The sequence below is a fragment of the Pan paniscus genome, chromosome X (genome assembly GCF_029289425.2).
Source record: "Pan paniscus chromosome X, NHGRI_mPanPan1-v2.0_pri, whole genome shotgun sequence".
NCBI lineage: Eukaryota > Metazoa > Chordata > Mammalia > Primates > Hominidae > Pan > Pan paniscus.
Genome location: NC_073272.2, coordinates 123,140,195 through 123,166,213, shown reverse-complemented (window position 1 = coordinate 123,166,213; position 26,019 = coordinate 123,140,195). Strand labels below are relative to the sequence as shown.

The 26,019-nt window shown below is 38.8% G+C and overlaps 1 protein-coding gene across 20 annotated transcripts in view; it reads left to right on the top strand.

Moving 5' to 3' along the window:
* The window catches only part of THOC2 (THO complex subunit 2), a 132,888-nt gene that overhangs the window by 39,693 nt on the left and 67,176 nt on the right, over positions 1 to 26,019 (top strand). For all 20 annotated transcript variants that reach the window (XR_010111333.1, XR_010111334.1, XR_010111336.1 and 17 more), the window contains exons 8-10: positions 6,749 to 6,915; positions 21,716 to 21,808; positions 25,163 to 25,318. Coding sequence is in view for 13 of the 20 variants with exons in the window: in XM_008976731.5 (XP_008974979.4) it covers positions 6,749 to 6,915; positions 21,716 to 21,808; positions 25,163 to 25,318 (416 nt within the window). In the remaining 7 variants the exon portion in view is untranslated. The remainder of the gene's footprint in view (positions 1 to 6,748; positions 6,916 to 21,715; positions 21,809 to 25,162; positions 25,319 to 26,019) is intronic.

Sequence of the window (26,019 nt, the reverse complement as noted above, 5' to 3'; positions counted from 1 at the left end):
AGACAGAGTCTCGCTTTGTTGCCCAGGCTAGAGTGCAGTGGTACAATCTTGGCTATCCGCAACCTCTGCCTCCCAGGTTCAAACGATTCTCGTGCCTCAGCCTCCCGAGTAGCTGGGATTACAGGCGTGCACCACCATGCCCAGCTATTTTTGTGTGTGTGTGTTTTTAGTAGAGTTGGGGTTTCACCAAGTTGGCTGGGCTGGTCTCGAACTCCTGGCCTCAAGTGATCTACCTGCCTCAGCCTCCCAAAGTGTTGGGATTACAGGTGTGAGCCCCCAGACACGGCCTGAATGAAACTTTTCATTGATGTGAAAATAGAGGTTGAAACTTCAATTCCAATGAGTATTCTTTCAGTGTTGTTAGCATTTATTGGAGTCCCTCTTAGTGCAGACTTCATCCAGGCCTTGTCTCATTCTGTCCAGAACACCTCACTGACCAGCATCCTATTTTTCATGGCCTCTTTGGATAGGTTTCTCTGTGTTTATTCCCATTGTTTTCTGTTCAGGAACAGTCTAGACAGGTAATACCTCCTTCATCAGCCAGTGTCAGAAACTGATACCTAGTTTGGGCAGTATACATTTTAGGTGCACATACTTTCAGGGTACTTGGTCTGACCAGGATAAATCCTTACTTATCATTCTTTAGTTAAAAGGCAGTTATTTGGCTGGATGCGGTGGCTCAAGCCTGTAATCCCAGCACTTTGGGTGGCCGAGGTGGGCAGATCACCTGAGGTCTGGAATTTGAGACCAGCCTGGCCAACATGGTAAAACCCTGTCTCTACTAAAAACACAAAAATTAGTTGGGCATGGTGGCACATGCCTGTAATCCCAGCTACTCTGAAGGCTTGGGCAGGAGAATCACTTGAACCTAGGAGGTGGAGGTTGCAGTGAGCAGAGATCGTGCCACTGCACTCCAGCCTGGGTGACAGAGTGAGACACTGTCTCAAAAAAAAAAAAAAAAAAAAGGCAGTTATTTGCTCCTAAAAGATTCTGGCACATCAAAATTTTTATATTCTGCTGGATAACTTGGGGCTGTTTACTGCATGCGCAAGCAAGGAAGCAGAACCATTATGCATCTGCATGGTGATTGTGATCTGACACTAAATTTGAACAACTTATTAAATACGAATGAATAGTGAACAGTAGACTATTCAGCTGCCGAGTCATAGACACCATACAAATGGCCATAGCTTGAAGATGGCAAAAAAACATCTTTTAGAAATTAGAGGAAAGGATATCACAGGTGGACTCCTTTGTTTGCTGAACTAAACGGTAAGAACTCTACTCTTTTGGATGCTCTTCAAAAAAAATCAGAGCATCATGCTGTACACTTTAAATATATATAATAAAAACAAGTGGTTGCTAAGTGTTCTTTCCTTTCCTTTCTTCTAAATCAGTGGTCAGCAAGTGTGTTCTATAAAGGGTGAGATAGTAAATATTTTTCGGCTTTGTGGACCATATGGTTTCTGTTGTAACTACTTAATTCTGCCATTGTAGTGTAAAAACAGCGTAAAAACAGCTATAGATAGTACATAAATAAATGTGACTGTGTGCCAATAAAATGTTATTTACAAAAACAGACCGCTAAATGGATTTAACCCACAAGCCATAGTTTGCTGATTCTTGCTCTAAATCAAAAGTTCTGCCTAACAACTAATCACGGAGCTAGCTTATTTGAGCGTAGCTTTAGAGAGTGAAAATGGTTCTTCCTGCTTTTGGATTTTAGTGGTCCAGGACCTTTTTGGCCTAGGCTCTAACCCCTTTACCTTTGCTCGCAGAACCAGAGCTTTCTTCACCAAACCTCAAGACCTTCATTTGTTGCCTGGTGTCAAAGGGTATAGATTTGGCTAGGGAAGGGTAGAGTGAGAGTCTTTGCCTCTTCAGTCTCTCAAGTGACCAGAGTAACATTAAAAACAAAATAAATCCTTAAGCCAAATGATTTTTATTTTTGGATAGATTATGGGACATTTCACCCCTTTGACTACATGATTTTGAGTGTATTTAGTATTTTATCTTTGGTTCAATCTGAATATAGGGTCCATTCAGCTTAGACACATCTTATTGTGCCACCTTTTTCCTATTTCTTTGAAAGGGAAGTTGGCTGCCTTATTTACTTAAATTTTTACATTATTGAAGTTTCTTGGCTATATGTTAGAAGTTTTCCCTTCATAGTATGAAAAAGAAGACAGCAATTAGTGTTTCCAACTATAGGGGTTTTTTGTTGTTGTTATTTATTTTATTTTTGTTTTGAGACAGGGTCTGGCTCTGTTGCCCAAGCTGGATTGCAGTGGTACAGTCTTGGCTCACTGCAACATCTGCCTTTTGGACTCAAGCCATCCTCCCACCTCAGCCTCCCAAATAGCTGGTACTACAGGCACACACCACCATGCCCGTCTAATTTTTGTATTTTTTGTAGAGACGGGGTTTTGCCATGTTGCCCTGGCAGGTCTCGAACTCCTGAGCTCAAGCTATCTACCTGCCTTGGCCTCCTAAATTGCTGGGATTACAGGCGTGAGCCACCATGCCTGGCCTTGTTACTGTTTTTTAGATCATACTTTTATTTTGTTATTCATTGGTTCTTGCTTTGAGATGTGCAGTTTTTTTTGCAAATAGTGTTTCTTAGAAATAGTCTAGCATAGATTTTTATTAGCTTCTAAAGAAACTCTTTCTACATTGTAGATCATTTCATTTTGTTAAAAACATGATTTTCTTTGTCTCCTAAGGTCCATTCTCTCAGGAACATGATGATTGAGGCTATAATTCCGTTTTCTTGCCTGAAATTTATAGGCTGGACATCTCTCCTAGTTATGTCTGCAATATTATCTTGGTCTTTTATTTTCCTGTTAAGATCTCAATTTGGCCTAATTTCTACAACAGTCATTGTCAGTTTGATCATATTTCTTGCCCCTAGTTGGTGTCGCTGTAACATAACTGGTTATTTTTTCTATCTTTGGGGAAACTCCAGTTGCTTTTTCCTGCATTTCTTCAAAGATGTATCATTCAAAAGGTGTGAACTCTTCTCAAGGGTAGCGTAACCATTTTATTAATCGCTATAGTTTTTCAGCTTTTTTCAGGCTTCATTGACATATAGTAGAATGCTTATATTTAAAGTGTACAATTTGACTTTTAATATATGTATACATCTGTGAAAATACCACAAACAAGATAACGCACATTCCTCCCACTACCCCTGAAATTTTCTCTTGCCTCTTTGTGTTTATCCCCCCTCTCTCCTCTCTTCTATTTTCCCGGAGAATCACAAGCACCTGGCACATAGTGGGTAGTTATTTAATACTTATTTAAATGAAGGAGGGCATCTATGGCCATTGTAGATCTGCAGTTTCTTTATTTTTCCACTTATTCTCTTTAAATATGGTTTCTTGTTTGTTCCTCAAAAGGCATAAAGGCATATGTGTGTGTGTTTGTGTGTGTGTGTGTGTATGTATGTATATGTAAAAAAAATATATGTGTATATATATATAAATTTCTGTGTGTATTAATGTAGCTGGTGGTAGAGGTAGGGAGCTAGGTTTGTGATCTCTGTAAAGATCACATGATTATCAGTGCTTGGGCTGGACAAAGCTCTTCTAAGATGTTTGCATACAAGACTGCTTATGTTCTACTACAGCTGCCATTAGGGAAACATTTTGGATATTCAAACTTACTGATTATTATTAGAGTCTCACTGTATATGAACTAGTTTAACTGTTACTTAAAACGCTAAGATTTTAAAAATAATTTTCAGCTGGGCATGGTGGCTCATGCTTGCAATCCCAGCACTTTGGGAGGGTAAGGCAGGAGGATCACTTGAGACTAGGAGTTTGAGACCAGCCTGGGCAACATAGTGAGACCCCATCTCTACAAAAAAGTTAGCCAGACATGTTGGTTTGCATCTGTAGTCCTGGCCAATTGGGAGGCTGAGATGGGAAGATCACTTGAGCCCAGGAGTGTGAGGTTGCAGTGAGCTATGAATGCACCACTACACTCCAGCGTGGGCAACAGAGCGGGACCCTGTCTCTAAAAATAATAATAAATGAAAATAATTTTCTAAACCTTCAATTGGCTACCTTTTCTATCTTATGGATAAAATTAATTGGACTTACGGCACCTGAGATATGTAATAGAAAACTCATGAGCCAGTTTTTCTTTAATGAAAGATGCAAAGGTGATACCTGTTATAAGTAAAAGTGCACATACCTCTTGTTTCAGATTACTGCCTTAAATTGCACTTAGAAGGAAAGTGGGTAGTTGATAGTAAAGGTCACTGATAGAATAGCCTTGATGGAGTAATGCTGTTAAATAAAACATAATGCTAGTGGTTCACATTTCAGCATACTGAAAATGTAAACTTAAAAGCAATGTGAATGAAGCACTTAAAAGATTTTAATCTAACATGTTGCTGTTCTATTCTTTATTTATGAGTTTTGTGTATGTAGCCTAATGGGTAATTATAAGCCAGCCAGTTTGCCAAAAATTATATTCAGTGTCTCTTTTGTCTTCTGTGATAGAGTGTTAATTCATTTTTATTTAGTGATTTAATTTTTTATATTTAGTTAATGTAGGAGAAGTTACATGATTTGAGAATTTGCTAGATCTTACTTCCATAATCTATCATCAGTGTTACAGCAGTGTGAAGGCATTTTTCATCTTTGTTGAGGCTTCATTGACATACAGTAAAATGCACATATTTAAGGTGTGCAATTTGAGTTTTAACATATGTATACATCTGTGAAAACACCACAAACAAGATAGTGCACATTTCTCCCATTCCCCCTCAATTTTCTTCTTCTTGACTCACTGCAGCCTCTGTCTCCCTGGCTCAAGTAATCCTTCCGCCTCAGCCTCCTGAGTAGCTGGGACTACAGGCATGTGCCACCATGCCTGGCTAATTTTTTGTAGTGACAGGGTTTTGCCATGTTGCTGAGGCTGGTCTCAAACATCTGGACTCAAGTGATCTACCCGCCTTGACCTTCCAAAATGCTGAGATTACAGGTGTGAGCTGCCATGCCCGGCCTGATCTGCTTTTTGTTACTGTAGATTAATTTGCTTTTTCTAGAATTTGTCTATAAATGGAATCGTACAGTGTGTACTGTTTTTGTCTGGCTTATTTCATTCAGCATAATTATTTTGTGATTCTTTCATACTGTTACCTGTATCAGTAGTTCTTCCCTTTTTATTGCTGAGTATGTCCACTGTACTTTTCCTTACTCCACTTATCCTATACGGCAAATTGCTTATCCATTTATATGTTGATGGACATTTGAGGAGTATTGTATATTACAGATAAACCTGCCGTGAACATTTGTGTACAAATCTTTGTATTGACATAGACATTTATTTCTCTTGGGTAAATACCTAGGCTGGGTCATATGGTAGGTATAAGTTTAAATTTTAAAGAAACTTGCCAATTTTACAAAGTGGTTGTACCATTTTTCATTGCCATCAGCAGCATTTAAGGATCTTAATTGCTATTTTCGAATCACTTTTATATTCATAGGCCATACTTTTTTGAAGTACAGGGGGAGGTAAAAATATTTAGAAGTTTTCTTCCTAGAACTTCAGGGAAACGTCTTTTTGGAGAGTTTATGAAAATATGGAGCTTTTTTTGAGTAAGACATGATCACTGCTTTAGTCCTTCTTTTCCTTAGTATGAGAAGCGGAAGAAAATGTGTTCTTAAGTTTGGATCTCATAAAAAGAGGGAAAACTTGTATTTGGAGGATTTGGTTTTCTAAGTGATTGCTAAGGTAGTATGAAACGTGAAATGACATTAGTTTTATAGCATTTAATATAAATAAGTGTGGCGTTAATATAAGTAACTGGAGATATCATCTTACCAAAGGGTTGGGACATACAACCTATGGAAATTACATAGGAATTTTCTTGGAAAAATCCCCTAACTCATCCATAAGGTATAAGTGTTTAGATGTAACATATGTCCCTAAATTTATCACAGTTCTTTTTTCCTCCAGTATTAGAAGAAATCAGTGTTTATTTGTTAGCCCAATGAAGTGGTTAGCTTGCATTTAGGGACTATGTTTAATGAAATATACATATTTTAAAATACTAGAATCTCATTCAGCTTGATGAAAGGCATGTGGGAACTGACGTAAACCAGGAGCCTCCAACTCCCTTGGTATTCTTTGATCTGTTAGGATAAATAGCATACCACTTTTCCCTTTAGAATGCTACTAAAAGCCATGGATATAAATCAGTGGTATATTTTATAGTTCTGTAGTATATGTAAGATAAAATAAAAATGATTTTTAAAATGATGGTCCACTTTTGTGAACCTGGACTTTTAACTGTTTATCAGCATTCCAAATACTTCTGCCTAAAACATTAAAAAAAAAACCCTTTAGTTGCTTAATTTGTAAAATGCATTGTTTGATTTTCGTGTTTTTCCAAGAATTAATAATGTGGACCTGTTTCACTAGCCCGAGTAATCAAGAACTGATGAGGCAAAGTGTGGCATAGAGGAATGTTTATTTGACTGGTATCACTGGTCCTGGACTATACTGACCCAGCTCTGTCATTAACCCGTTCTGTGATTCTGGGAAAGTCACATTCTCATCTGTAAAAATGTGTAGTGGATTTATTTCCCTCTGGGAGAGAGGAAGCAAATTTGTAAAGAAAGTTGTTTTTAAAAACATTTTTATCTTGCTATATGAGTTATTCCTGAAAATTAATGGCTTCACTAGAAATGATGTATAATCATTTTTAAATTTTTGTATGTCTCATCTGTTGCAGGATGCTTTAATCTGGATCCCAATAGAGTTTTGGATGTCATTTTAGAAGTGTTTGAATGCAGGCCAGAACACGATGACTTCTTTATATCTTTGTTAGAATCTTACATGAGTATGTGTGAACCGCAAACACTGTGTCATATTCTTGGGTTCAAATTCAAGTTTTACCAGGTAAAGAAAAACGTGTATGTATGTATATTTAGAGATTGATTTCTTAATCTTGTTTATATAATTTAATTTGTTTTATTTGTAAATGATTGGTCTCATCTCAGGCGTTCTAGCAGAAGAGATAGATAAATGGATAGCTAACAATGCAATGTGATAAGTACTATATTGGTAGTATGAATGATGTGATGTGAAAGCCTAGAGGAAAGAATTATTAAGTTTTGCCTTGGGAGAGGTGGAGTCAGGGAAGACTTTATAGATGTGTCTTTTTTTAAACCTGGTCCTTGAAGGATGAATAGGAGTTCATTAAGGTTTTCTCTGCATAAGTAACAAACAATGTGAGAATCAAGATGTGGCAGTGTGAATATATAGAGATAGAAGGAATGGTTCATAGTCTGATGTGGCTGGGTTGTAAGATGGGAAAAGAAGGGACAGGAAATGAAATTGGGAAGGTATGTGTACTTCAGATTGTCACAGGCTTTGAATACTGTGTTAAGAGTTAGAATCTTATTTTTATTTATTTATTTTTTATTTTGAGATGGGATCTCACCCAGACTAGTCTCAGACTCCTGGTCCGAAGTGAGCCTCCCACCTCAGCCTCCCAAGTAGCTGGGACTACAGTCGTGTGCCACTGTGCTTGGATCAAGAATTTTGTTTTATAAACAATGGCTATTGGAATTTTTTAGGGATGTGAATAAATATTCAAGGCACATCTTATATCATTCCCTTAAGCCACTAAAATAGCGGTCAAGCTAATCTGTGTCTCTGATTATTTCTACTTCAATCCATCTTTCATATTATTGTTATTGTTGCTTTCTTAAAGAGACCTAACTGAGGCACTTCACTGGTCAAAAACCTTTACTTCTAGGATGAAATTCAAACTTCTAAATGTGGCAGAAATAGCTCTTCACAATTTGGCACTGTTCTTTCCGGCCTTATCTTTATAGTTATTTTTTTCTTAAATCTAATATTCTAGTCATATTAAGTGACTAGCCATTTCTTGAACTTAGATATAGATATTGCTATGAACCTTTGTTCCTGTAGTTCCTTATAACTAAGAAACCATTCTTACCCAACCCTCTCACTTCTCCTTTCTTCATCTTGTGAACTCCTATTTATTCTTTAAGAGCAAATGCTGCTTGTTCTGTAAAGGCTTAGCTGACTCTTTACCCATGCAGAATTAGTCACTTCTTAATCTGTATTCTCATAAAACTTGACACATAACTTCTAACACCTATCAGATTGTCTTAGAATAAACTGTATCTATCTCCTTTGCCAGACTGTAAACCATATAGGGCAGGTGAATAAACTGTATCTATCTCCTTTGCCAGATTGTAAACCATATAGGGCAGGTTCTATGTTTTACTAATTCCTATGGATTAATTTATTGCCTAGCCTATAGTAAATGCTCACTAATTGTAAACGAGTGATCTATGTTTTAGGAAGACAATTCTCTTGATAGCATGGAGGATTTTAATGTAATAAGGCCTCCATTTACCTTTTGGTATAGCTCTGCTAATTTGTTTACTTGCCTGGGATAGTCAGCTAGTCAGAAAGCATTCATTGAATGTTTATGATTATGCTGTTTGCTAGGCACTGAGGTTACTCTGGTGTAGAGGAGTGTCTGTTTCTATACTCTTGGAGTGTGAGGTCAGGATAATAAGATAATTCCTTTTAGTATTCTTAAATGATATAGTACCTACTGCCTTTGCTCATCTTGTATTTTCTATGATCTGGGATGCTCCAGCAGACAGAAGAGAAAGCAGACGACAGTTTAAAAGCATATAGCTTTTCAATACCAAACAAGAGACATGGTAGGGTTTTTGGGCAGGAGCATAATACCTTTGTTCAAAAATGAGCAGTGGCGGCTGGGTGCAGTGGCTCACGCCTGTAATCCCAGCACTTTGGGAGGCTGAGGCGGGCAGATCACCTGAGGTCAGGAGTTTGAGACCAGCCTGGCCAACATGGCGAAACCCTGCCTCTGCTAAAAATACAAGAAAAAATTAGCCAGGCGTGGTGGCAGGCACCTGTAATCCCCACTACTCGGGAGGCTGAGTCAGGAGAATCTCTTGAACCTGGGAGGTGGAGGTTGCTGTGAGCCGAGATCGTGCCACTGCACTCCAGCCTAGGCAATAAGAGTAAAACTCCGTCTCAGAAAGTCCACTCTTGGTATTGGGAAAGAGAGATTCAAGCATTCTATCAGATTTTAAGAGCCACCATGATTGCTCTGGGCTTGAGTACATGAAGCCAACTGCTTTAGTGACAGGTTGGCTGAAATTTAACTTGTGCATGATTAATTAAAATTTAAATTAGGGCTTTGGAGACTGTGGGTTTGAGAGCATATGACAGTGAATAATGATGACCTGCATAATATCAGGTTAGTTGAATGTGAGTTTTAGAATGAAAATCTTTTTGTATGAAAACATTCCTTATAAATAATGTAACTTTTTTGAGCTGAATTAACATATACCCGGGGGGGTCAACAGTATTTGAATAATCTTTTTTTTTTGTAGACAACGACCATTTTCCTTATATAAGAAATACTTACCCAAGAAATACTTAATTTAGAAATAACTTGTTCTTGGAATGACTAACCCTCATATTGCTCTATGTAATACCATCCCTTTGTTTCTATTGTTAGAACTGTCTTATGGGCCAGGCGTGGTAGCTTACGCCTGTAATTCCAGCATTTTTGGAGGGCGAGGCAGGTGGATCACCTGAGGTTGGGAGTTTGAGAGCAGCCTGAACAACGTGGAAAAACCTTGTCTCTACTAAAAATACAAAATTAGCCGGGCGTGGTGGCGCATGCCTGTAATCCCAGCTACTCGGGAGGCTGAGGCAGGAGAATTGCTTGAACCCAGGAGGTGGAGGTAGCGGTGAGCCGAGATCATGCCATTGCACTCCAGCCTGGGCAACAAGAGCGAAACTCTGTCTCAAAAAAAAAAAAAAAAAAAAAAAAAGTCTTGTCATTGTGAGAATCTGCAGTTTTAAGGGCCACTGAGGGTAGGGGAAGAAATGTCAGATATTTTTGAAAAGTTTTGGCCTTGAAGGTAAAGTAAGGAAAGCTATGAAAATCAGGAACTGCTTAGGTGATGTAACCTTGAGAGTTGGCTCCCAAGCATATATGGTCAATCTGTGTATTGGTCCCTGGCCTAATTCCACCATACCCCTTTCCCATCACTACCTGAAAATGTTCACAATCCTTTTCCCCAACTCATATGTTGACCAGCTGGGTCTTATTTGGATTAATAGGCTTCTTTTTTTTTCCCCTTAATGCTAGTATTATTCTATGATATCGACGACAGTGAGAGGTTGAGCATCCCAAATCCACAAAGCTCCGAAATCCAAAACTTTTTGAGCACTGAATGATGTTCAAAGGAGATGATTGGAGCATTTTGGATTTTGGGTTTTCAGATTTGGGATGCTCAACCAGTATGCAAATATTCCAAAATCTGAAAAAAAATTCCAAAATCTAAAACACTTCTGGTCCCAGGCATTTTAGATGAGGGATACTCAACTTGTACAGTAGAGGATTTGGGGACAGCATGAGAGACAGCACAAAGGACAGGAAGGGAGTACAAGAAAGTGTGAAGGTACCAGAAGACAAACTTGTCTGGAGTTGTCTTGTTACAGGAAAGGAAGAGGAGGTGATAGGTCTCATCCATATTGCCCTTTGATTTCTGGATTCAAAACACAGTAATAGTAGTAATGGTAGTACCATGGTTCAACCCTATTATACATACCCCAAATTCATTCATTTAAGAAATATAGATTGAGCATCTATATTTGTGCAAGGTAGTGTACTAGGTACTGAGGCTATATCTGTAAACAGAAATTCTTACTTTTTTGATGTTTAGATTCTGAGTAAATTATATGTTAGAAAATAATTAATGAGATGGGGAAAAATACAGAGCAAGATAAGATCAGGAGTGGTAGGTTGCAATTTTAACTGGAATAGTGAGAATACTCATTGAAAAGTTGAGATTTAAGCAAAGACATGAAGGATATGAGGATGTAAACTGTATAGATGTCTGAGGAAGAGCCTCTAGGCCAAGGGAACAGTCAATGCAATGGCTCTAAGGTGTGAGCATGCCTGATGTGTTGAAGAACAGTAAGGAGGTCAGTGTGGATGTATCAGAGTGATTGAGTAGAACAGTAGGAGATGAGGTCAGAGATGTGGGGGATGAGATCACAGAGCCAGTGCAAGGTTTTTGATTTTGATACTGAGTGAAGTCAGTGGAGGGTTTTGAGTAGGGTAGTGATGTGATCTAACTTAGCTTTACATTTTGTTTCTCTCTCATTTTATTGTGAACATTTTCAAATGTAGAAAAGAGTGAATAGTATAATGAATACTTATAACCCCATTACTTACAATTAAGTTTATTAACATGTTGCCATATTAAAAATATTAATTTATGTTACAAATATCATGAAAGCTTCTTCCTAAATACTATAGTTTACGGTTTTTAAAAGGAAGGGCATTTTCCTTTTTTTTTCTTTTTTTGAATGGAGTTTCACTCCTGTTGCCCAGGCTGGAGCGCATGGCGCAATCTCGGCTCATCGCAACCTCTGCCTCCTGGGTTTAAGCGATTCTCCTGCCTCAGCCTCCTGAGTAGCTGGGATTACAGGTGGCTGCCACCACGCCTGTCTAATTTTGTATTTTTAGTAGAGGTGGGGTTTCTCCATGTTGGTCAGGCTGGTCCCGAATTCCTGACCTCAGGTGATCCTCCAGGATCAATTTCATAACATAATTAGATTACTGTCATATAATAAACCTAGACTGTATTCATATTTTCCAAATTATCCCCAAAATGCATTTTACACCTGGTATGTTCACATGATGATCTAATCAAAGACCACATGTTGTATTTGATTGTCAAGATTCTTCGTCTCTTTTAATTTAGAATAGTTCCCCACCTTCTCCATTTTTTAATGGCGCATTGACTTATTGATGAGACCATTCCTAGAAGACCTCATCTTTTGGATTTATCTAATTGCTTTTTCATCTTATTTGTTCTTTATTTCCTGTATTTGTTCTATACTTGGAGTTAGGTCTAAAGGCAAAATATTTAATGGCAAAAATACTTTATAGATTATGTAACATCTAATGTTCGACTGTCTTTAAATGGTTCAGTAAGTTTGTGATAGTCTGATTCCTCAGTTATACAATGGCATCCCCCCACCCCCCCACCACCTTTCCCTTCAATAACAAATTATCTGCAGGTTGATACTTTGGCAGCCTGGGAATATCCAGTTTCTCATCAACTTTACATTAAATGGTTTATGGATGACCTTTGCTTGAGCCACCTTTCCCTTTAGGGGTTCCAAATTGATGATTTACTAATTTTATCATGCCCTATATATTTATTAGCTGTCATTCTTCTAATAAAGAAGAGTTGTCCCTTACTAACTCAGGCTGTTTGCTTTCCTTGAAATACGGTTCCTACTGGAAAGGCAGGACAAATGATTAATATTTTCCCACTAATTACGAGCTATCAGAGTAAGGAGTTTCTTTAATAGCAGCCTCCAATGGTGACGTGAGTTGGGTGTGTACATGTGTGTCTGTGGTGAGAGAGAGAGAGAGAATGCACGTGTGTGTGTGGTTACTTAGATTTTCAATGGATCAGTCTGATTGTGTGTGGCAGCAGTGGATATTGATGAGATTCTGAATGTATTTGAAGGTAAACCAATAGTGTTTGCTGATGGATTGGATACAGGATGTGAGAAAGTAGAGTTAAGGACTATTCTGAAGTTTTTTGGACTGAGCAGTTAAAAAGATAGTGTTGTCACCAACTTAGGGAAAATTTCAGGTAGATTGGGTTTGGAGTGTTGGGAGGGAGAATTAGGAATTCACTTTGCGCATGTTAAGTTTGAGATGTCTCTTAGACATCCAAATGTAGATAATCGATATATGGATCTGAAGGGGTGGGTTGCCCCTCCACACCTGTGGGTGTTTTTCGTTAGGTGGAACGAGATACTTGGAAAAGAAAGAGACACAGAGACAAAGTATAGAGAAAGAAAAAAAGGGGGCCCAGGGGACCGGCGTTCAGCATACGGAGGATCCATGCCGGCCTCTGAGTTCCCTTAGTATTTATTGATCATTATTGGGTGTTTCTCGGAGAGGGAGATGTGGCGGGATCATAGGATAATAGTGGAGAGAAGGTCAGCAGGTAAACACGTGAACAAAGGTCTCTGCATCATAAACAAGGTAAAGAATTAAGTATTGTGCTTTGGATATGTATACACATAAACATCTCAATGCCTTAAAGAGCAGTATTGCCACCCGCATGTCCCACCTCCAGCCCTAAGGCGGTTTTCCCCTATCTCAGTAGATGGAATATATGATCGGGTTTTACACCGAGACATTCCATTGCCCAGGGAGGAGCAGGAGACAGATGCCTTCCTCTTGTCTCAACTGCAAGGAGGCGTTCCTTCCTCTTTTACTAATCCTCTTCAGCACAGACCCTTTACGGGTGTCGGGCTGGGGGACGGTCAGGTCTTCCCCTTCCCACGAGGCCATATCTCAGGCTATCACGTGGAGAGAAACCTTGGACAATACCTGGCTTTCCTAGGCAGGGGTCCCTGCAGCCTTCTGCAGTGTTTTGTGTGCAGTGTTTTGTGTCCCTGGGTACTTGAGATTAGGGAGTGGTGATGACTCTTAACAAGCATGCTGCCTTCAAGCATTTGTTTAACAAAGCACACCTTGCACAGCCCTTAATCCATTTAACCCTGAGTTGACACAGCACATGTTTCAGGGAGCACGGGGTTGGGGGTAGGGTTACAGATTAACAGCATCTCAAGGCAGAAGAATTTTTCTTAGTACAGAACAAAATGGAGTCTCCTATGTCTACTTCTTTCTACACAGATGCAGTAACAATCTGATCTCTCTTTCTTTTCCCCACATGGATCTGAGTAAATAATTGGATATACGGACCTGGTGTTCAAGAGAATAGACCAGGCCAGAAATAGAAATGTGGGCATCAAAAGCATGTAGATGCTATTTAAATATATGACATTGGATGAAATCACTAAGGGTTGTATACAGAGAGGCAAGAGAAGAGAACCAAGGACTAAGGCTTGGGGCAATCCAGTGTTAAGGGTCTAGGAGAAGACGAGGAACCAGCAAATAAGGTAGATGAGGAACAACATGTAAAGTAGGAGGAAAAGAGAGAATGTGGCATTTTGGAAGCTAAATAGAGGAAGGAATGATTAACCATCAAATGCCTCTGATAGGTCATTTAAGGACTGAAAATTAACCATTGGAGGGAGGTCAAAACTAGCAGTTTTGGTGGAATTGGGTGATATTAAGAGATAATGGAAAGAGTAGAATTGGAGACAGTGACAATTGACAACTTTATCAAGCAGTTGCTACAAAGGGGTGCAGACCAAATGGGATGGTAGATGGCAAGGGAAGTGGGTTCGAGATTTTTTTAAGATGGGAGAGAGAACGCATTTGTATTCTGATGGGTATGACTGAGTGGAAAGTGGAGAGCTGGTGTTACAGGGGAGAGAGGTGAGAATTATTTGGAGCGGTGTTCTTGAGGATAGAGAAAATGGAGTTTGGTGCTTAAATGGGTGGATTAACTTGATATAGGAGGATAGAGAGTTTATCATAACAGGTATAAAGGCAATATATGTAGATATAGTTGGGTAGGTGTGATTGGGAGTTTGTAGAAGTCTAATTGATCTAATTTTCTTACTGAAGTAGAAAGCAAGGACATCAGCTGAGAGGATGAGAGAGGGAGGTATTGGAGGTTAGGAGAGAAGGTAGGGAAGTACAGTTATGTGCTGCACAATGATGTTTCGGTCAACAATGGACCACATATATGACAGTGGTTGCATAAGATTATAATGAAACAGGAACACGTAGCTGAAGAAGAGGCCCAAGAAAAGGAAACTACAGGAGAAGAACCCCCAAGAAAATTCACAGTAAAGGGTTTAGCAGAAGCTTTTCAGCAAGCTCCTTAAAAAGTTTGAAAACGTGGGCCAGGCACAGTAGCTCACTCCTGTAATACCAGCACTTTGGGAAGCCGAGATGGGTGGATCACTTGAGGTCAGGAGTTCGAGACCAGCCTGGCCAACATGGAGAAACCCTGTCTCTACCCAAAAACGGAAAAATTAGCTGGGCATGGTGGTGCAGACCTGTAATCCCGGCTACTAGGGTGGCTGAGGCAGGAGAATCACTTGAACGCGAGAGGTGGAGATTGCAGTGAGCCGAGATCGTGCCACTGCACTGCAGCCTGGGTGACAGAGCAAGACTCCATCTCAAAAAAAAAAAAAAAGTTTGAAAACATGGACCCCAATGCTGACCAAGGTTTTTATTAATAGAGAGGAATGTACATGGCGCATTATCTGCTTACAAGCGAATCTGTGATGAAACAAACAAACCAGGCAAACCATCGTAGCATGGACATATTTCTGAAAAGAGTGACACCTCCTCAAGAAGAGCCTCAGGTCCTTCAGGAGGTATTCCAGAAGAAGACATTGTCATCATAGATGACCGCTTCATGAGTGTTATTGCCCCTAAACATCTTCTAGTGGGACAAGATGTGGAGATGGAAGACAGTGATACTGATGATTCTGATCCTGTGTAGGCCTGGGCTCACGTGTGTGTTTGTGTCTTAGTTTTTAACAAAAATGTTTAAAAAGCTTAAAAAATCTTTTTTTTTTTTTTTTTTTTTTTTTGCGACGGAGTTTTGTTCTCCTTGCCCATGCTGGAGTGCAGTGGCACAATCTCGGCCTCACTGCAGCCTCTGCCTCCTGGGTTCAAGCCATTCTCCTGCCTCAGCCTCCCAAGTAGCTGGGATTACAGGCGCCTGCCACTAAGCCTGGCTAATTTTTTGTATTTTTAGTAGAGATGGAGTTTCACCATATTGGCCAGGCTGGTCTTAAACTCCTGACCTCAGGTGATCCGCCTGCCTCGGCCTCCCAAAGTGCTGGGATTACAGGCGTGAGCCACTGTGCCTGTCCAGCAAATCTTAAAAGTACAAAAAAGCTTATAGAATAAGGATATAAAGAAAACATATTTTTGTACAGCTGTACAATGTGTGTTTTAAGCTAAGCATTATTACAAAAAAGTCAAAAAGTTAAAAAATATTAAAAAGCTTATAAGGTAAGAAAGTTACAGTAACTAAGCTTAATTTATTTTAATTTATTGAAGAAAGAAATATTAAAATAATTTAATGTAACCTAAGTATATAGTGTTTATAAAATATATAGTAGTGTACAGCAATGTCTTAGACCTTCATATTCACTTACTAACTTACCCAGAGCAACTTCTGATCCTGCACACTCCATTCTTGGTGGGTGTCCTACACAGGTATACCATTTTAAATATTTTATACTGTAATTTTTTTGTTCCTTTTCTGTGTTTAGATAGGTTTAGATACACAAACACTTATCATTGTGTTACAGTTGCCTATAGTATTCAATATAGTAACTTGCTGTACAGGTTTGTAGCCTAGGAACCATAGAGTATTCCATATAGCCTACATGTGTAGTAGGTTATGTACCATATAGGCTTGTGTAAGTATGCTCTAAAGAGGCATTGACTGTATCTCCGTTGTTAAGTGATACATGATATAGTTGAGTGAATGGCTAAGACAAATGGAACATGATTGTCCAGCAGCATTAAGGGCCCATTTGAGGACAGATACATGAAATTGGCATTATGGAAGGATTGTCATTAGTGGTAATAATAAGATTTAGGATATGGAGTAAGTGGTTAAGATAGGGTATAGAAGATCTTTGGAAGAGAAAGGGTTCAGGAGAACCAAGAGGTTACATGGTAGAAGGCTCACCTACATGTATATGAAAATCTCCAAAAGTTAAGAATTGTAGTCAGAGAGAGTGACAGAGGCTAATATTGTTGCAAAATGAAGGGCAGTAGACTCAAGGATCCATAAATGGCATCAATAGGACATCACTGAAAGTGGCATAGTAGGGAACTCCAGAGCTCTGTCTCGCCACAAAAACAACATAACGAAGTGGAAAAAACTATCAGTCAACTTTGCTGCTGTCTTATTCTTCCCCAGTCCTTTCCCTGGTTGGTGTAAGTTTTTTTTTTTTTACTATATTCTAGAGCTCTACAAAGTTAATTGAGAGTGCTGTGGCATTTTAAATTGCCTGTCTACTAGCCCCCACACCCAGATCAGTGGTGGCCATGGTGATAGAAGCCCACACTCCTGGTGCAGGTTGCTAATGCTAGAGGGAGCAAAGAATTGTGTTTTTGGGTTTTAATCTGGCTACCTGCTCCCTGAAGGACCCACATAGGGGCCTACTTTTGTATCTTTTGACTGGGAGTATTCTCAGGGCTGGTATGGCTTTTGCCAAAAGCACTTAAAGGCACAATTATTGTCTGTAATGGCCTGGAGCAAGGGACAACAACTGAGACAAGCAGTAGTGAGACCGAAAAGCCTGAGAAGGAAGACATTAGAAAAAGAGATACATGGGGAAAAAGAGCTTTTTAAAAAGTTGTCATATATACCATAAGAAGGTCATGCTTATGCTCAGAGCTGGGCACATGCCCAGAAAAGGCCAACAGAGACCCTAAGCTTTCTCTTCTGGGTCTGAGTAGGCAGGAAGTGAAGACTGAGGCAGAGCTGTGAATGGTCTGGCCAAACTTTGAGGAATGTTCTAATGCACTCTCTTTTCCCATTTATTTTTGCTCCAGGCCTTTAAAAAAACTGTCAATATACTAGTTGGTCACTAAGCTAACAGAACATAGATTCAAGTGGCCACACGTGATGAAGAATACAAACTTTACAAAAAAAGTTTATAAAAGTCACTAAACACACACACACAACAATAAATCCACAATAAGCAGCATCAACCAACCTCTGGGTATTTGGGGGTGGAGAAGAATCTAATCTCCATAGTTGCTACATAATATTAAATATGTCCAGTTTTTTTTTTTTGTTTTTTTTTGAGACAGAGTCTCCCTCTGTCATCCAGGCTGAAGTGCAGTGGCACAATCTCGGCTCACTGCAACCTCTGTCTCCAGGTTTCAAGTGATTCTCCTGCCTCAACCTCCTGAGTACAGCTGGGACTACAGGTGCGCACCACCATGCCTGACTAATTTTTGTCTTTATAGTAAAGACAGGGTTTCACCGTGTTGGCCAGGCTGGTTTCAAACTCCTGACCTCAGTTGATCTGCCTGCCTCGGCCTCCCAGAGTGCTGGGATTACAGGTGTGAGTCACTGTGCCCAGCCTAGATAAGGAATTGAAATCAATAGTCCTAAAATGCTTTATGAGCTAAAGGAAACCAGGAGTGTGCTGTCTCACCAAATAAATAGAGAACATCCATAAAGAGATAAAAATTATGAAAAGGAACCAAACAAATTCTGGAATTGAAAAGTACAATAACTGAAATAAGAAATTCACTGTAGAGGTTCAACAGTAGAATTGAGCAGGTAGAAGAAGCCAAGCCAAAGAAAGAACACTGGTTAAAGTAACTCTAGGTAAAATATAAAAGCCAGTACTATTACATTTGTGGTTTGTAAGTCCTCTTTTTTTCCTATATGACTTAAAAGACAAATACATAATAATTATGAATCTTTAAAAAGATAATTTCAACTTTTATTTTAGACTCGGGGTACATGTGCAGGTTTGTTACCTGGGTATATTGTGTGATGCTGAGGTTTGGGGTACAATTCATCCCATCACCCAGGTCATAAATCTGTCAAATGGCACACTATAAAAATGTAATTTGTGACTAACAATAGATGGGGAGGGGCAGGGATGTATAGGTGCAGAGGTTTTGTACACTATTGAAGTGAAGTTGGTATTAATTCAAACTAGGTTGTTTTAAGTTTAAAATGTTAATTATTATACCCAAAGGAACCACTAAGAAAATAATTAAAAACTAAACAGAAAAAAGAAGGGGATCAAAATGGTGCACACACACAAAATCAAACAAAAAAGGCAGTGATAGAGGAAATGAGGAACAAAAATATGACAGAAAACAGGTAGCAAAATGATAGAAGTTCATCCTTATCTATAATTATTTTGAATGTAAATGGATTAAACCCACCAATTAAAAGGCAAGAGTTTGGCAGAATGTATAAAAAATCATGATCCAGTTACGTACTGTGTATAAGGAACTCACTTTAGATTTAGAGATACAAATAGCTTGTAACTGAAAGTATGGAAACATATTCTGTGCAAGCATTGTGCTGGAGAGACCTGGGGTGGCTATGCTAATATCAAAGTAGACTTTAAGACAATAAGTTGTTACAAGAGACAATGAAAAACATTATATAATATAAAATGGATAACCCATTGAGAAGATATAACAGTTATAAACATACCTGTACCAAACAACAGAGCCCCAGAGTATTTGAAGCAAACATTGGCAGACTTGAAGGAAACATAGTTGTGTAATTATTGGACATTTCCATACCCTACTTTCATTAATGGTTAGAACAACTAACCATTACTTGACAAAAGATGAGTAAGAAAATAGAACATTTGAACAACGTTACATATATAGAACATTACACACAACAACAGAATCTACATTCTTCTCAAAGCACATGGAACATTCTTTAGAATAGACCATATATTAGGCCACAAAACAAGTCTCAGTTGAAATCATGCAAAATATCATCTCTGACCACAACAGAATGAAACTAGATTGCAACAATAGTGAGGGAGTAGTGAGTGATATGAAATTCAAAGCTGGGTGGATAGAGGGAGAATAGTCTGGAAGCAACAATAACAAGCAAAAAGAAAACTGCCACATCACCTCCAGGCCTGGTAGTGTGAGGCGTCTGAGGAAAACAGCTACCAGTTAACTGCGTTACAATAGCAGGGCTGTTCTCAGGGTGAACCAGGCTCTGTGTGAGCACCACGGTGAAAAGAACCTTTAGATGAGAAATTTGGATATAGGGAATTTTGCTGAGAATGGATCATGAATTCCATATGATTCTGTGGAAGTATTTCAAGGATGTGGAAAGGTATGATGGGACAGAACAGGGACTGTGCATGACAGTATGTGGATGAGAGTGTGGGGCATATGGTGGTGATGTATTTAAACAAGAATGAAGGGAGTAATGAATGTGGCCCTGGTACATTCAAGTCAGGTAGTGGAGGACAGGTTGTCAATAAGTTAAATAAGCTTTTGTGAGTTTGTTTTGAAACCCTGGCCACAATTCATTTTTATGGGAAAATGTTTTGCTACTAAGTAACCATTTATAAGCATTTATTTTTACATGTTTTTAAAATTATTTTGAGATGGAGTCTCTCTTTGTCGCCCAGGCTGGAGTGCAGTGGCGTGATCTTGGCTCACTGCAGCCTCCGCCTCCCGGGCTGAAGTGATTCTCCTGCTTCAGCCTCCCAGGTAGCTGGTATTACAGGTGCCTGCCACCACGCCTGGCTAATTTTTGTATTTTTAGGAGAGACGGGGTTTCATTGTGTTGTCCGGGTTGATCTCGAACTCCTGACCTCAGGTGATCTGCCCACCTTGGCCTTGCAAAGTGTTGGGATTACAGGCGTGAGCCACTGTGCCTGGCCTGTAAGCAAATTAGAATTAGGAAACTATTGTTACATTGAAGACATCTCATCTGTTTTTTAAAAATAGAGTGAAACAATGCCTTCTATAAATGATGCACATTAGTTTGGTTAGCTTTGTATTTTATTTGCATAATATCATAATTGTGGGAGGAACCTCACATACAAAGGTCTCATTTTCAGTATTGACTATAAAAAGAACATAGTGTATTGTTACTGTTTGCTTTTTATTTACATTTGGCCAGTTAGTTATTGCCAGTTATTCTCACTTCACTGTTCCATTCATCTGACCTCAGCAGTGTTAAAATTAGCTTTGAAAATTGATAGCATTCAAAGATTCTTATGTTTCTATGTAGGGTCCTCATGGCTGGCCTGGAATTGACTTTGCCATTCTGTACTTGAAAACATCGATTTATTCATCTGTAATATTTATGTACACCTGTTTTGTGGAGAACATCAGCTGACAGCCAGATATACTTAGCATAAAACCCAAGAAATAAAATTAAAGGAAGAAAAATATAAAGCAAATGCTGATGGTTCTTCTGCACTTGACAGTTTGTCTATCTGCGTCTCCACTAAGAACTAACTTGAAAAAGCAAGTTAAGAAAACACACATGTGTATCAGCCAGGCATGGTCACTCATGCCTGTAATCTCATCACTTTGGGAGGCTGAGGTGGGAGGATCGCTAGAGCCCAGGAGTTCGAGATCAGCCTGGGCAACATAGTGAGACCCCATCTCTACTAAAAAAAAAAAAAGCTGGGTGTGGTGGCATATACCTGTAGTTCCAGCTACTCAGGAGGCTGAGGTGGGAGGATCACTTGAGCCTGAGAGGTCAGGACTGCAGTGAGCCATGACCATGCCACTGCACTCCAGACTGGGTGACAGAGTGAGACCCTGTCTCAAAAAAAACCCCCCAAAACCAAAAAACACACAAAAAAACAGAAAAGAAAACACACATATAAACAGAACTGCAGACTAAATCTTGTGCATTATAAAATCTCACTTATGCTATTCAGCTGTGAGATTTTATTTAAATGTTAACCTGCACTGTAAATTGTGTCCATTTTTGAAATTGCTTTCCTTGTGTTCTTCAGAAGATGTTCCAATGTGAAAAGGGATGTTGGCATAATAATCCTTGTATTGAATTCAGATATTTGGTAAGATAAGGAAGAGCAGTGAAGCATTTTCTTGGCCTAGAGTATTTGATCTAATTGTTCTTAATTATTGGTAGGTGAAGGATATTGCTTTAATTGTCCTTTCTGCACTAAATGGAAACTTTTTTTTTTATATTTCTAGGAACCAAATGGCGAGACACCATCATCTTTATACAGAGTTGCAGCAGTACTTCTACAATTTAATCTTATTGATTTAGATGATCTTTATGTACATGTAAGTCAAGTGGGCTGCTAAGAATACTTGATTGTCTGTCCCAAGGGTAGGGAAGAGGAGTAGGTAGCCACATAGCACCCCCAGGATTGGGTTGGTTCTAGGTTCTCAAGTCTCACTCTTTGAAGCCCCAATACATTGTTGATTTGTGTTTACTTTATAAAGTGAATAAATTTAGTTATTTGGCAGTCTATGAACATTAAATACCTTTTTGGTCACCTTTATGGAGTTTAAGTTTTGGTCACCTTTACGGAGTTTAAGTTTGGATATGAAGTTCAAGTTCTTAACTGTCATCAAGGCATAGCTCATGGGGAGAGAGGCCAAGTTCTAACCAATGTGGTTTTTTAAGCCTTTTTATTATCTACAAATGATGGGAAATATAAAGTTACCTATATACTGCTTCTTTCTCTCTAAAATGTTAATTTTAGGCATTCAGGATGAATGGGGAACTTCATTAGTGTATTTTTATATTTAGTATATTTAAAAAATATTTTTCTTGTGTTATTCGTGTGCACTAAATGACTATTATGCTTTTATTGCTGGACCCAGGATGTAGAAGAGTTCATGATTGTGGCAGATGACCTCTAGTTTAACAAAAATTTAGTCATCAGTTTCAGAATCTAGGCTAATAGTATATAAATTCCTCTTCTATTAGGTTTTGTATTAGGATATCTATTAATTTAAAACAAGTATGTCCAAAGGTGATATCATCTTCACTGCCTTTGAAATCACTTTATTAACATCATTGCCTATTTTTGTATACTGTGGCTACAGAGTTGAGTAAAACTTGGTCTTTACCTTGGAAGCAGTCATACTCTAGGAAGGGAGAAAAAAATTTTGCATTATTTAATAGGTACTCTATTGGAGATATTCACAAAGCTCAGAATAGATAATGACCATATCTGTCTTGGGGGATTTTGGAAGACTTTCCCAAACTAGTGATGTTGAACTGGGATCTTGATAGACAAGTAGGACCATCTAGGCTGAAATGGTAGAAAACTTTGTAGGTAGAATTAACTGAGTATAAAGGCAGGAGTTGTTGTTGTTGTTGTTTTGAGACAGAGTCTCACTGTTGCCCAGGCTGGAGTGCCGTGGCACTATCTCGGCTCACTGCAGCCTCTGCCTCCTGGGTTCAAGTGATTCTCCTGCCTCAGCCTCCCAAGTAGCCGGGATTACAGGCGCATGCCACCATGCCCAAGTAATTTTTGTATTTTTAGTGGAGATGGGGTTTCACCATGTTGGCCAGGGTGGTCTTGAACTCCTGACCTCAGGTGATTTGCCTGCCTCGGCCTCCCAAAGTGCTGGGATTACAAGCGTGAGCCACCATGCCCAGCCAAGGCAGGAGATTTGAAAGGGCTTTTTTATCCCCTTATGGGACTGTCAGGAAGCTCAGAGTGGTTGGAGCCTAGGGTGGTATATAGGGGGAATGAGGATGGAATAGAGAAAGCTAAACTGTTAACGGCTTAAGTGACATAGTAAGGAATCTGGATTTTTCTCTTGGGAGTGGAGAGCCATATTAGTATTTAAAGGAGAGATGTGATGTAGAAACTGAGAATATGGAAAAGTGGACAGAAAAGGGAAAATTTAAAAACACAGGTATGACTTTAGAGGGAAGTATAGACCGGCATATGTGGAAAGTACAAATTGATGATAGATTTATTACTCATTATGATTGCATTTAGCAGTAAATGTAAGCAGACTGAGTGGTCCTGTTAATATGACAAAGATTGTCAAGTGGAATTAAAAATGAGTTTATTATTTATATGAGAAACAGCTTAAACTTAAGGATAATGAAATGTTGATAGTAAAAGGATGAGAAAATAGATCAGCAAACTTACTGTTGGACAAAATAGACTTTTTGGCAGAAGGAGATAAAGCGGGCTACTTCATAATAACAAGATTGTGCTCACTAGGAAGATAAAACAGTTCTAACTTTACATGTATCTAATGACATATTCTCAAAATACACAGAAATAAAAGTTGAGAGAACTATAAGAAGAAACAGTTTGGCCATTAGAGGGAGTTGTAATTGTCTGGGTAAAAGATAAGGACCTATGGCCGGGCGCGGTGGCTCACACTTCTAATCCCAACACTTTGGGAGGCCAAGGCGGGCAGATCATCTGAGGTCAGGAGTTCGAGACCAGCCTGACCAACATGCTGAAATCCCATCTCTACTAAAAGTACAAAATCACCCTGGGGTGGTGGCACACGCCTGTAATCCCAGCTACTCGAGAGGCTGAGGCAGAATTGCTTGAAGCCGGGAGGCAGAGATTGCGGTGGGCCGAGATCGTGCCATTTCACTCCAGCCTGGGCAACGAGAGCAAAACTGTCTCAAAAAAAAAAAAAAAAAGTAAAAAATAAAACAAGAGGACCTGTGCCAGGTGTATAAGTACAGCAATACAAATGTGTTTGATTGCCAGGGGAGAACATACAGAATGAGAAAAAGTCTTGCTTACTTCCTTGCACCAGTCCATAGTGACTTTTCTCTCTCCCTCCCTCCTTTTTTTTTTGATAAATGGAATGAAATCTATAATGTTTAATAGTTCATTATTATTTTCATTTACTGTTTACATTAAACCTAGTTAATGGAATAGATTATGCATTTCTAGGGGTCAGGAACACTTCTTTTATAGCTTATCATAGTGACTAGCAGAAACTACTGAGTAATTTGTTGCCTAAAGTTTTCTTTGTGTTAGGGTTATTTTATAAATGTCTTCATTAATCATCTTCCACTCATACAAGGTGACTGTTTGAGATACTTGAGCCTTTTTCATAATGGAGGGTTGACTATGCACATAGTACTTTTTCTTTTGCAATAAATTAGTAACTAGCTTGTGACTTAAATAAGCTCCTAGAAAAAGTGAGATGTCAAGTTACTAATAATTTTTCTACTTGAAATTTTTCATTTAGATGATTTAAATTTATCCCTTTGTGTTATTCAGTAGCTCACCTTTCCCAAATTGGATCCATATTGCAATGCTTTATTTAATTTGGAGTTTAGCCTTTAATGGGGAAATTTGTAATGTTTTTAATGGAACTGCTATGTATTTTCTTGGGTAAACTAATAAATTCAACGGAAAACATCACTGTTGTGGTTATTATATTACTTTAGGGACTCTGTCAGACAGAAGATGTGAAACTTTGAGCTGCGACTTGATTTTAAAAGGGGTACAGAATTCAGGTACTTCATTCTGTCAAATTATAAGAAAATAACTGAAATTTACTTAGAAGGCAAATGGTCACGAATAAGTTAGACTTCTTATTTATAGTTTTATCAATTGAGAATAGTGTTTCCTTTTTATATGAACAAGTAGTTGGTATTAGCTATTTTATGAAATTTTAATGTACAATTTTTAGCTTCTTCCGGCTGATAATTGCATTATGGATGAACACAAACGAGAAATTGCGGAAGCTAAGCAAATTGTTAGAAAGCTTACGATGGTTGTGTTGTCTTCTGAAAAAATGGATGAGCGAGAGAAAGAGAAGGAAAAAGAAGAGGAGAAAGTAGAGAAAGTATGTAATTCATTCTAGTAAAATTAACACTATCTTCTGGATTTTGAATTATGAAATTTAACTTCTAAATAGTCGTTTATGGAAGAATAATTTCTTAGTTTTCATTTTGCTGAAACCTCATTTTCTGGATCATTTGCTACAGTGGTTTTATTTTTAATCTGAATGGCTCCTTTTTAAGAGAAGCTGTCATATTTTTTTTCTTGTATAAATTTCAAAATGTTTTCTAAGTAAAATCACAAGTTGTATTGACTTTAATTGTCCTCTGTGTATTAGTGGCCCTCAAATCCTAAAGAGATTCTCAGAGATGATGAATTCTGGTTTCCTGTGGCACGACATAACATGAAGTAGAACTTAATTCCAAGTCTATAAACTGTAATGCCTGTGTCTGTTTGTTTTTTTTTAATTAATTTATTATTATTTTTGAGACAGGGTCTCACTCTTTCACCCGGGCTGGAGTGCAGTGGCATGATTACAGCTCATTGCAGCCTTCTACCTCCTGGGCTCAAGTAATTCTCCAGCCTTAGCCTCCTGAGTAGCTGGGACTACAGGCATGCGCCACCACACTTGGCTAATTTTTGTATTTTTTGTAGAGATGGGATTTCGCCATGTTGCCCAGGCTTGTCTCAAACTTCTGAGCTCAAGTGATCTGCCTACCTCAGCCTCCCACGTTCCTGGACTATAGGTGTGAGCCGCTGCGCCTG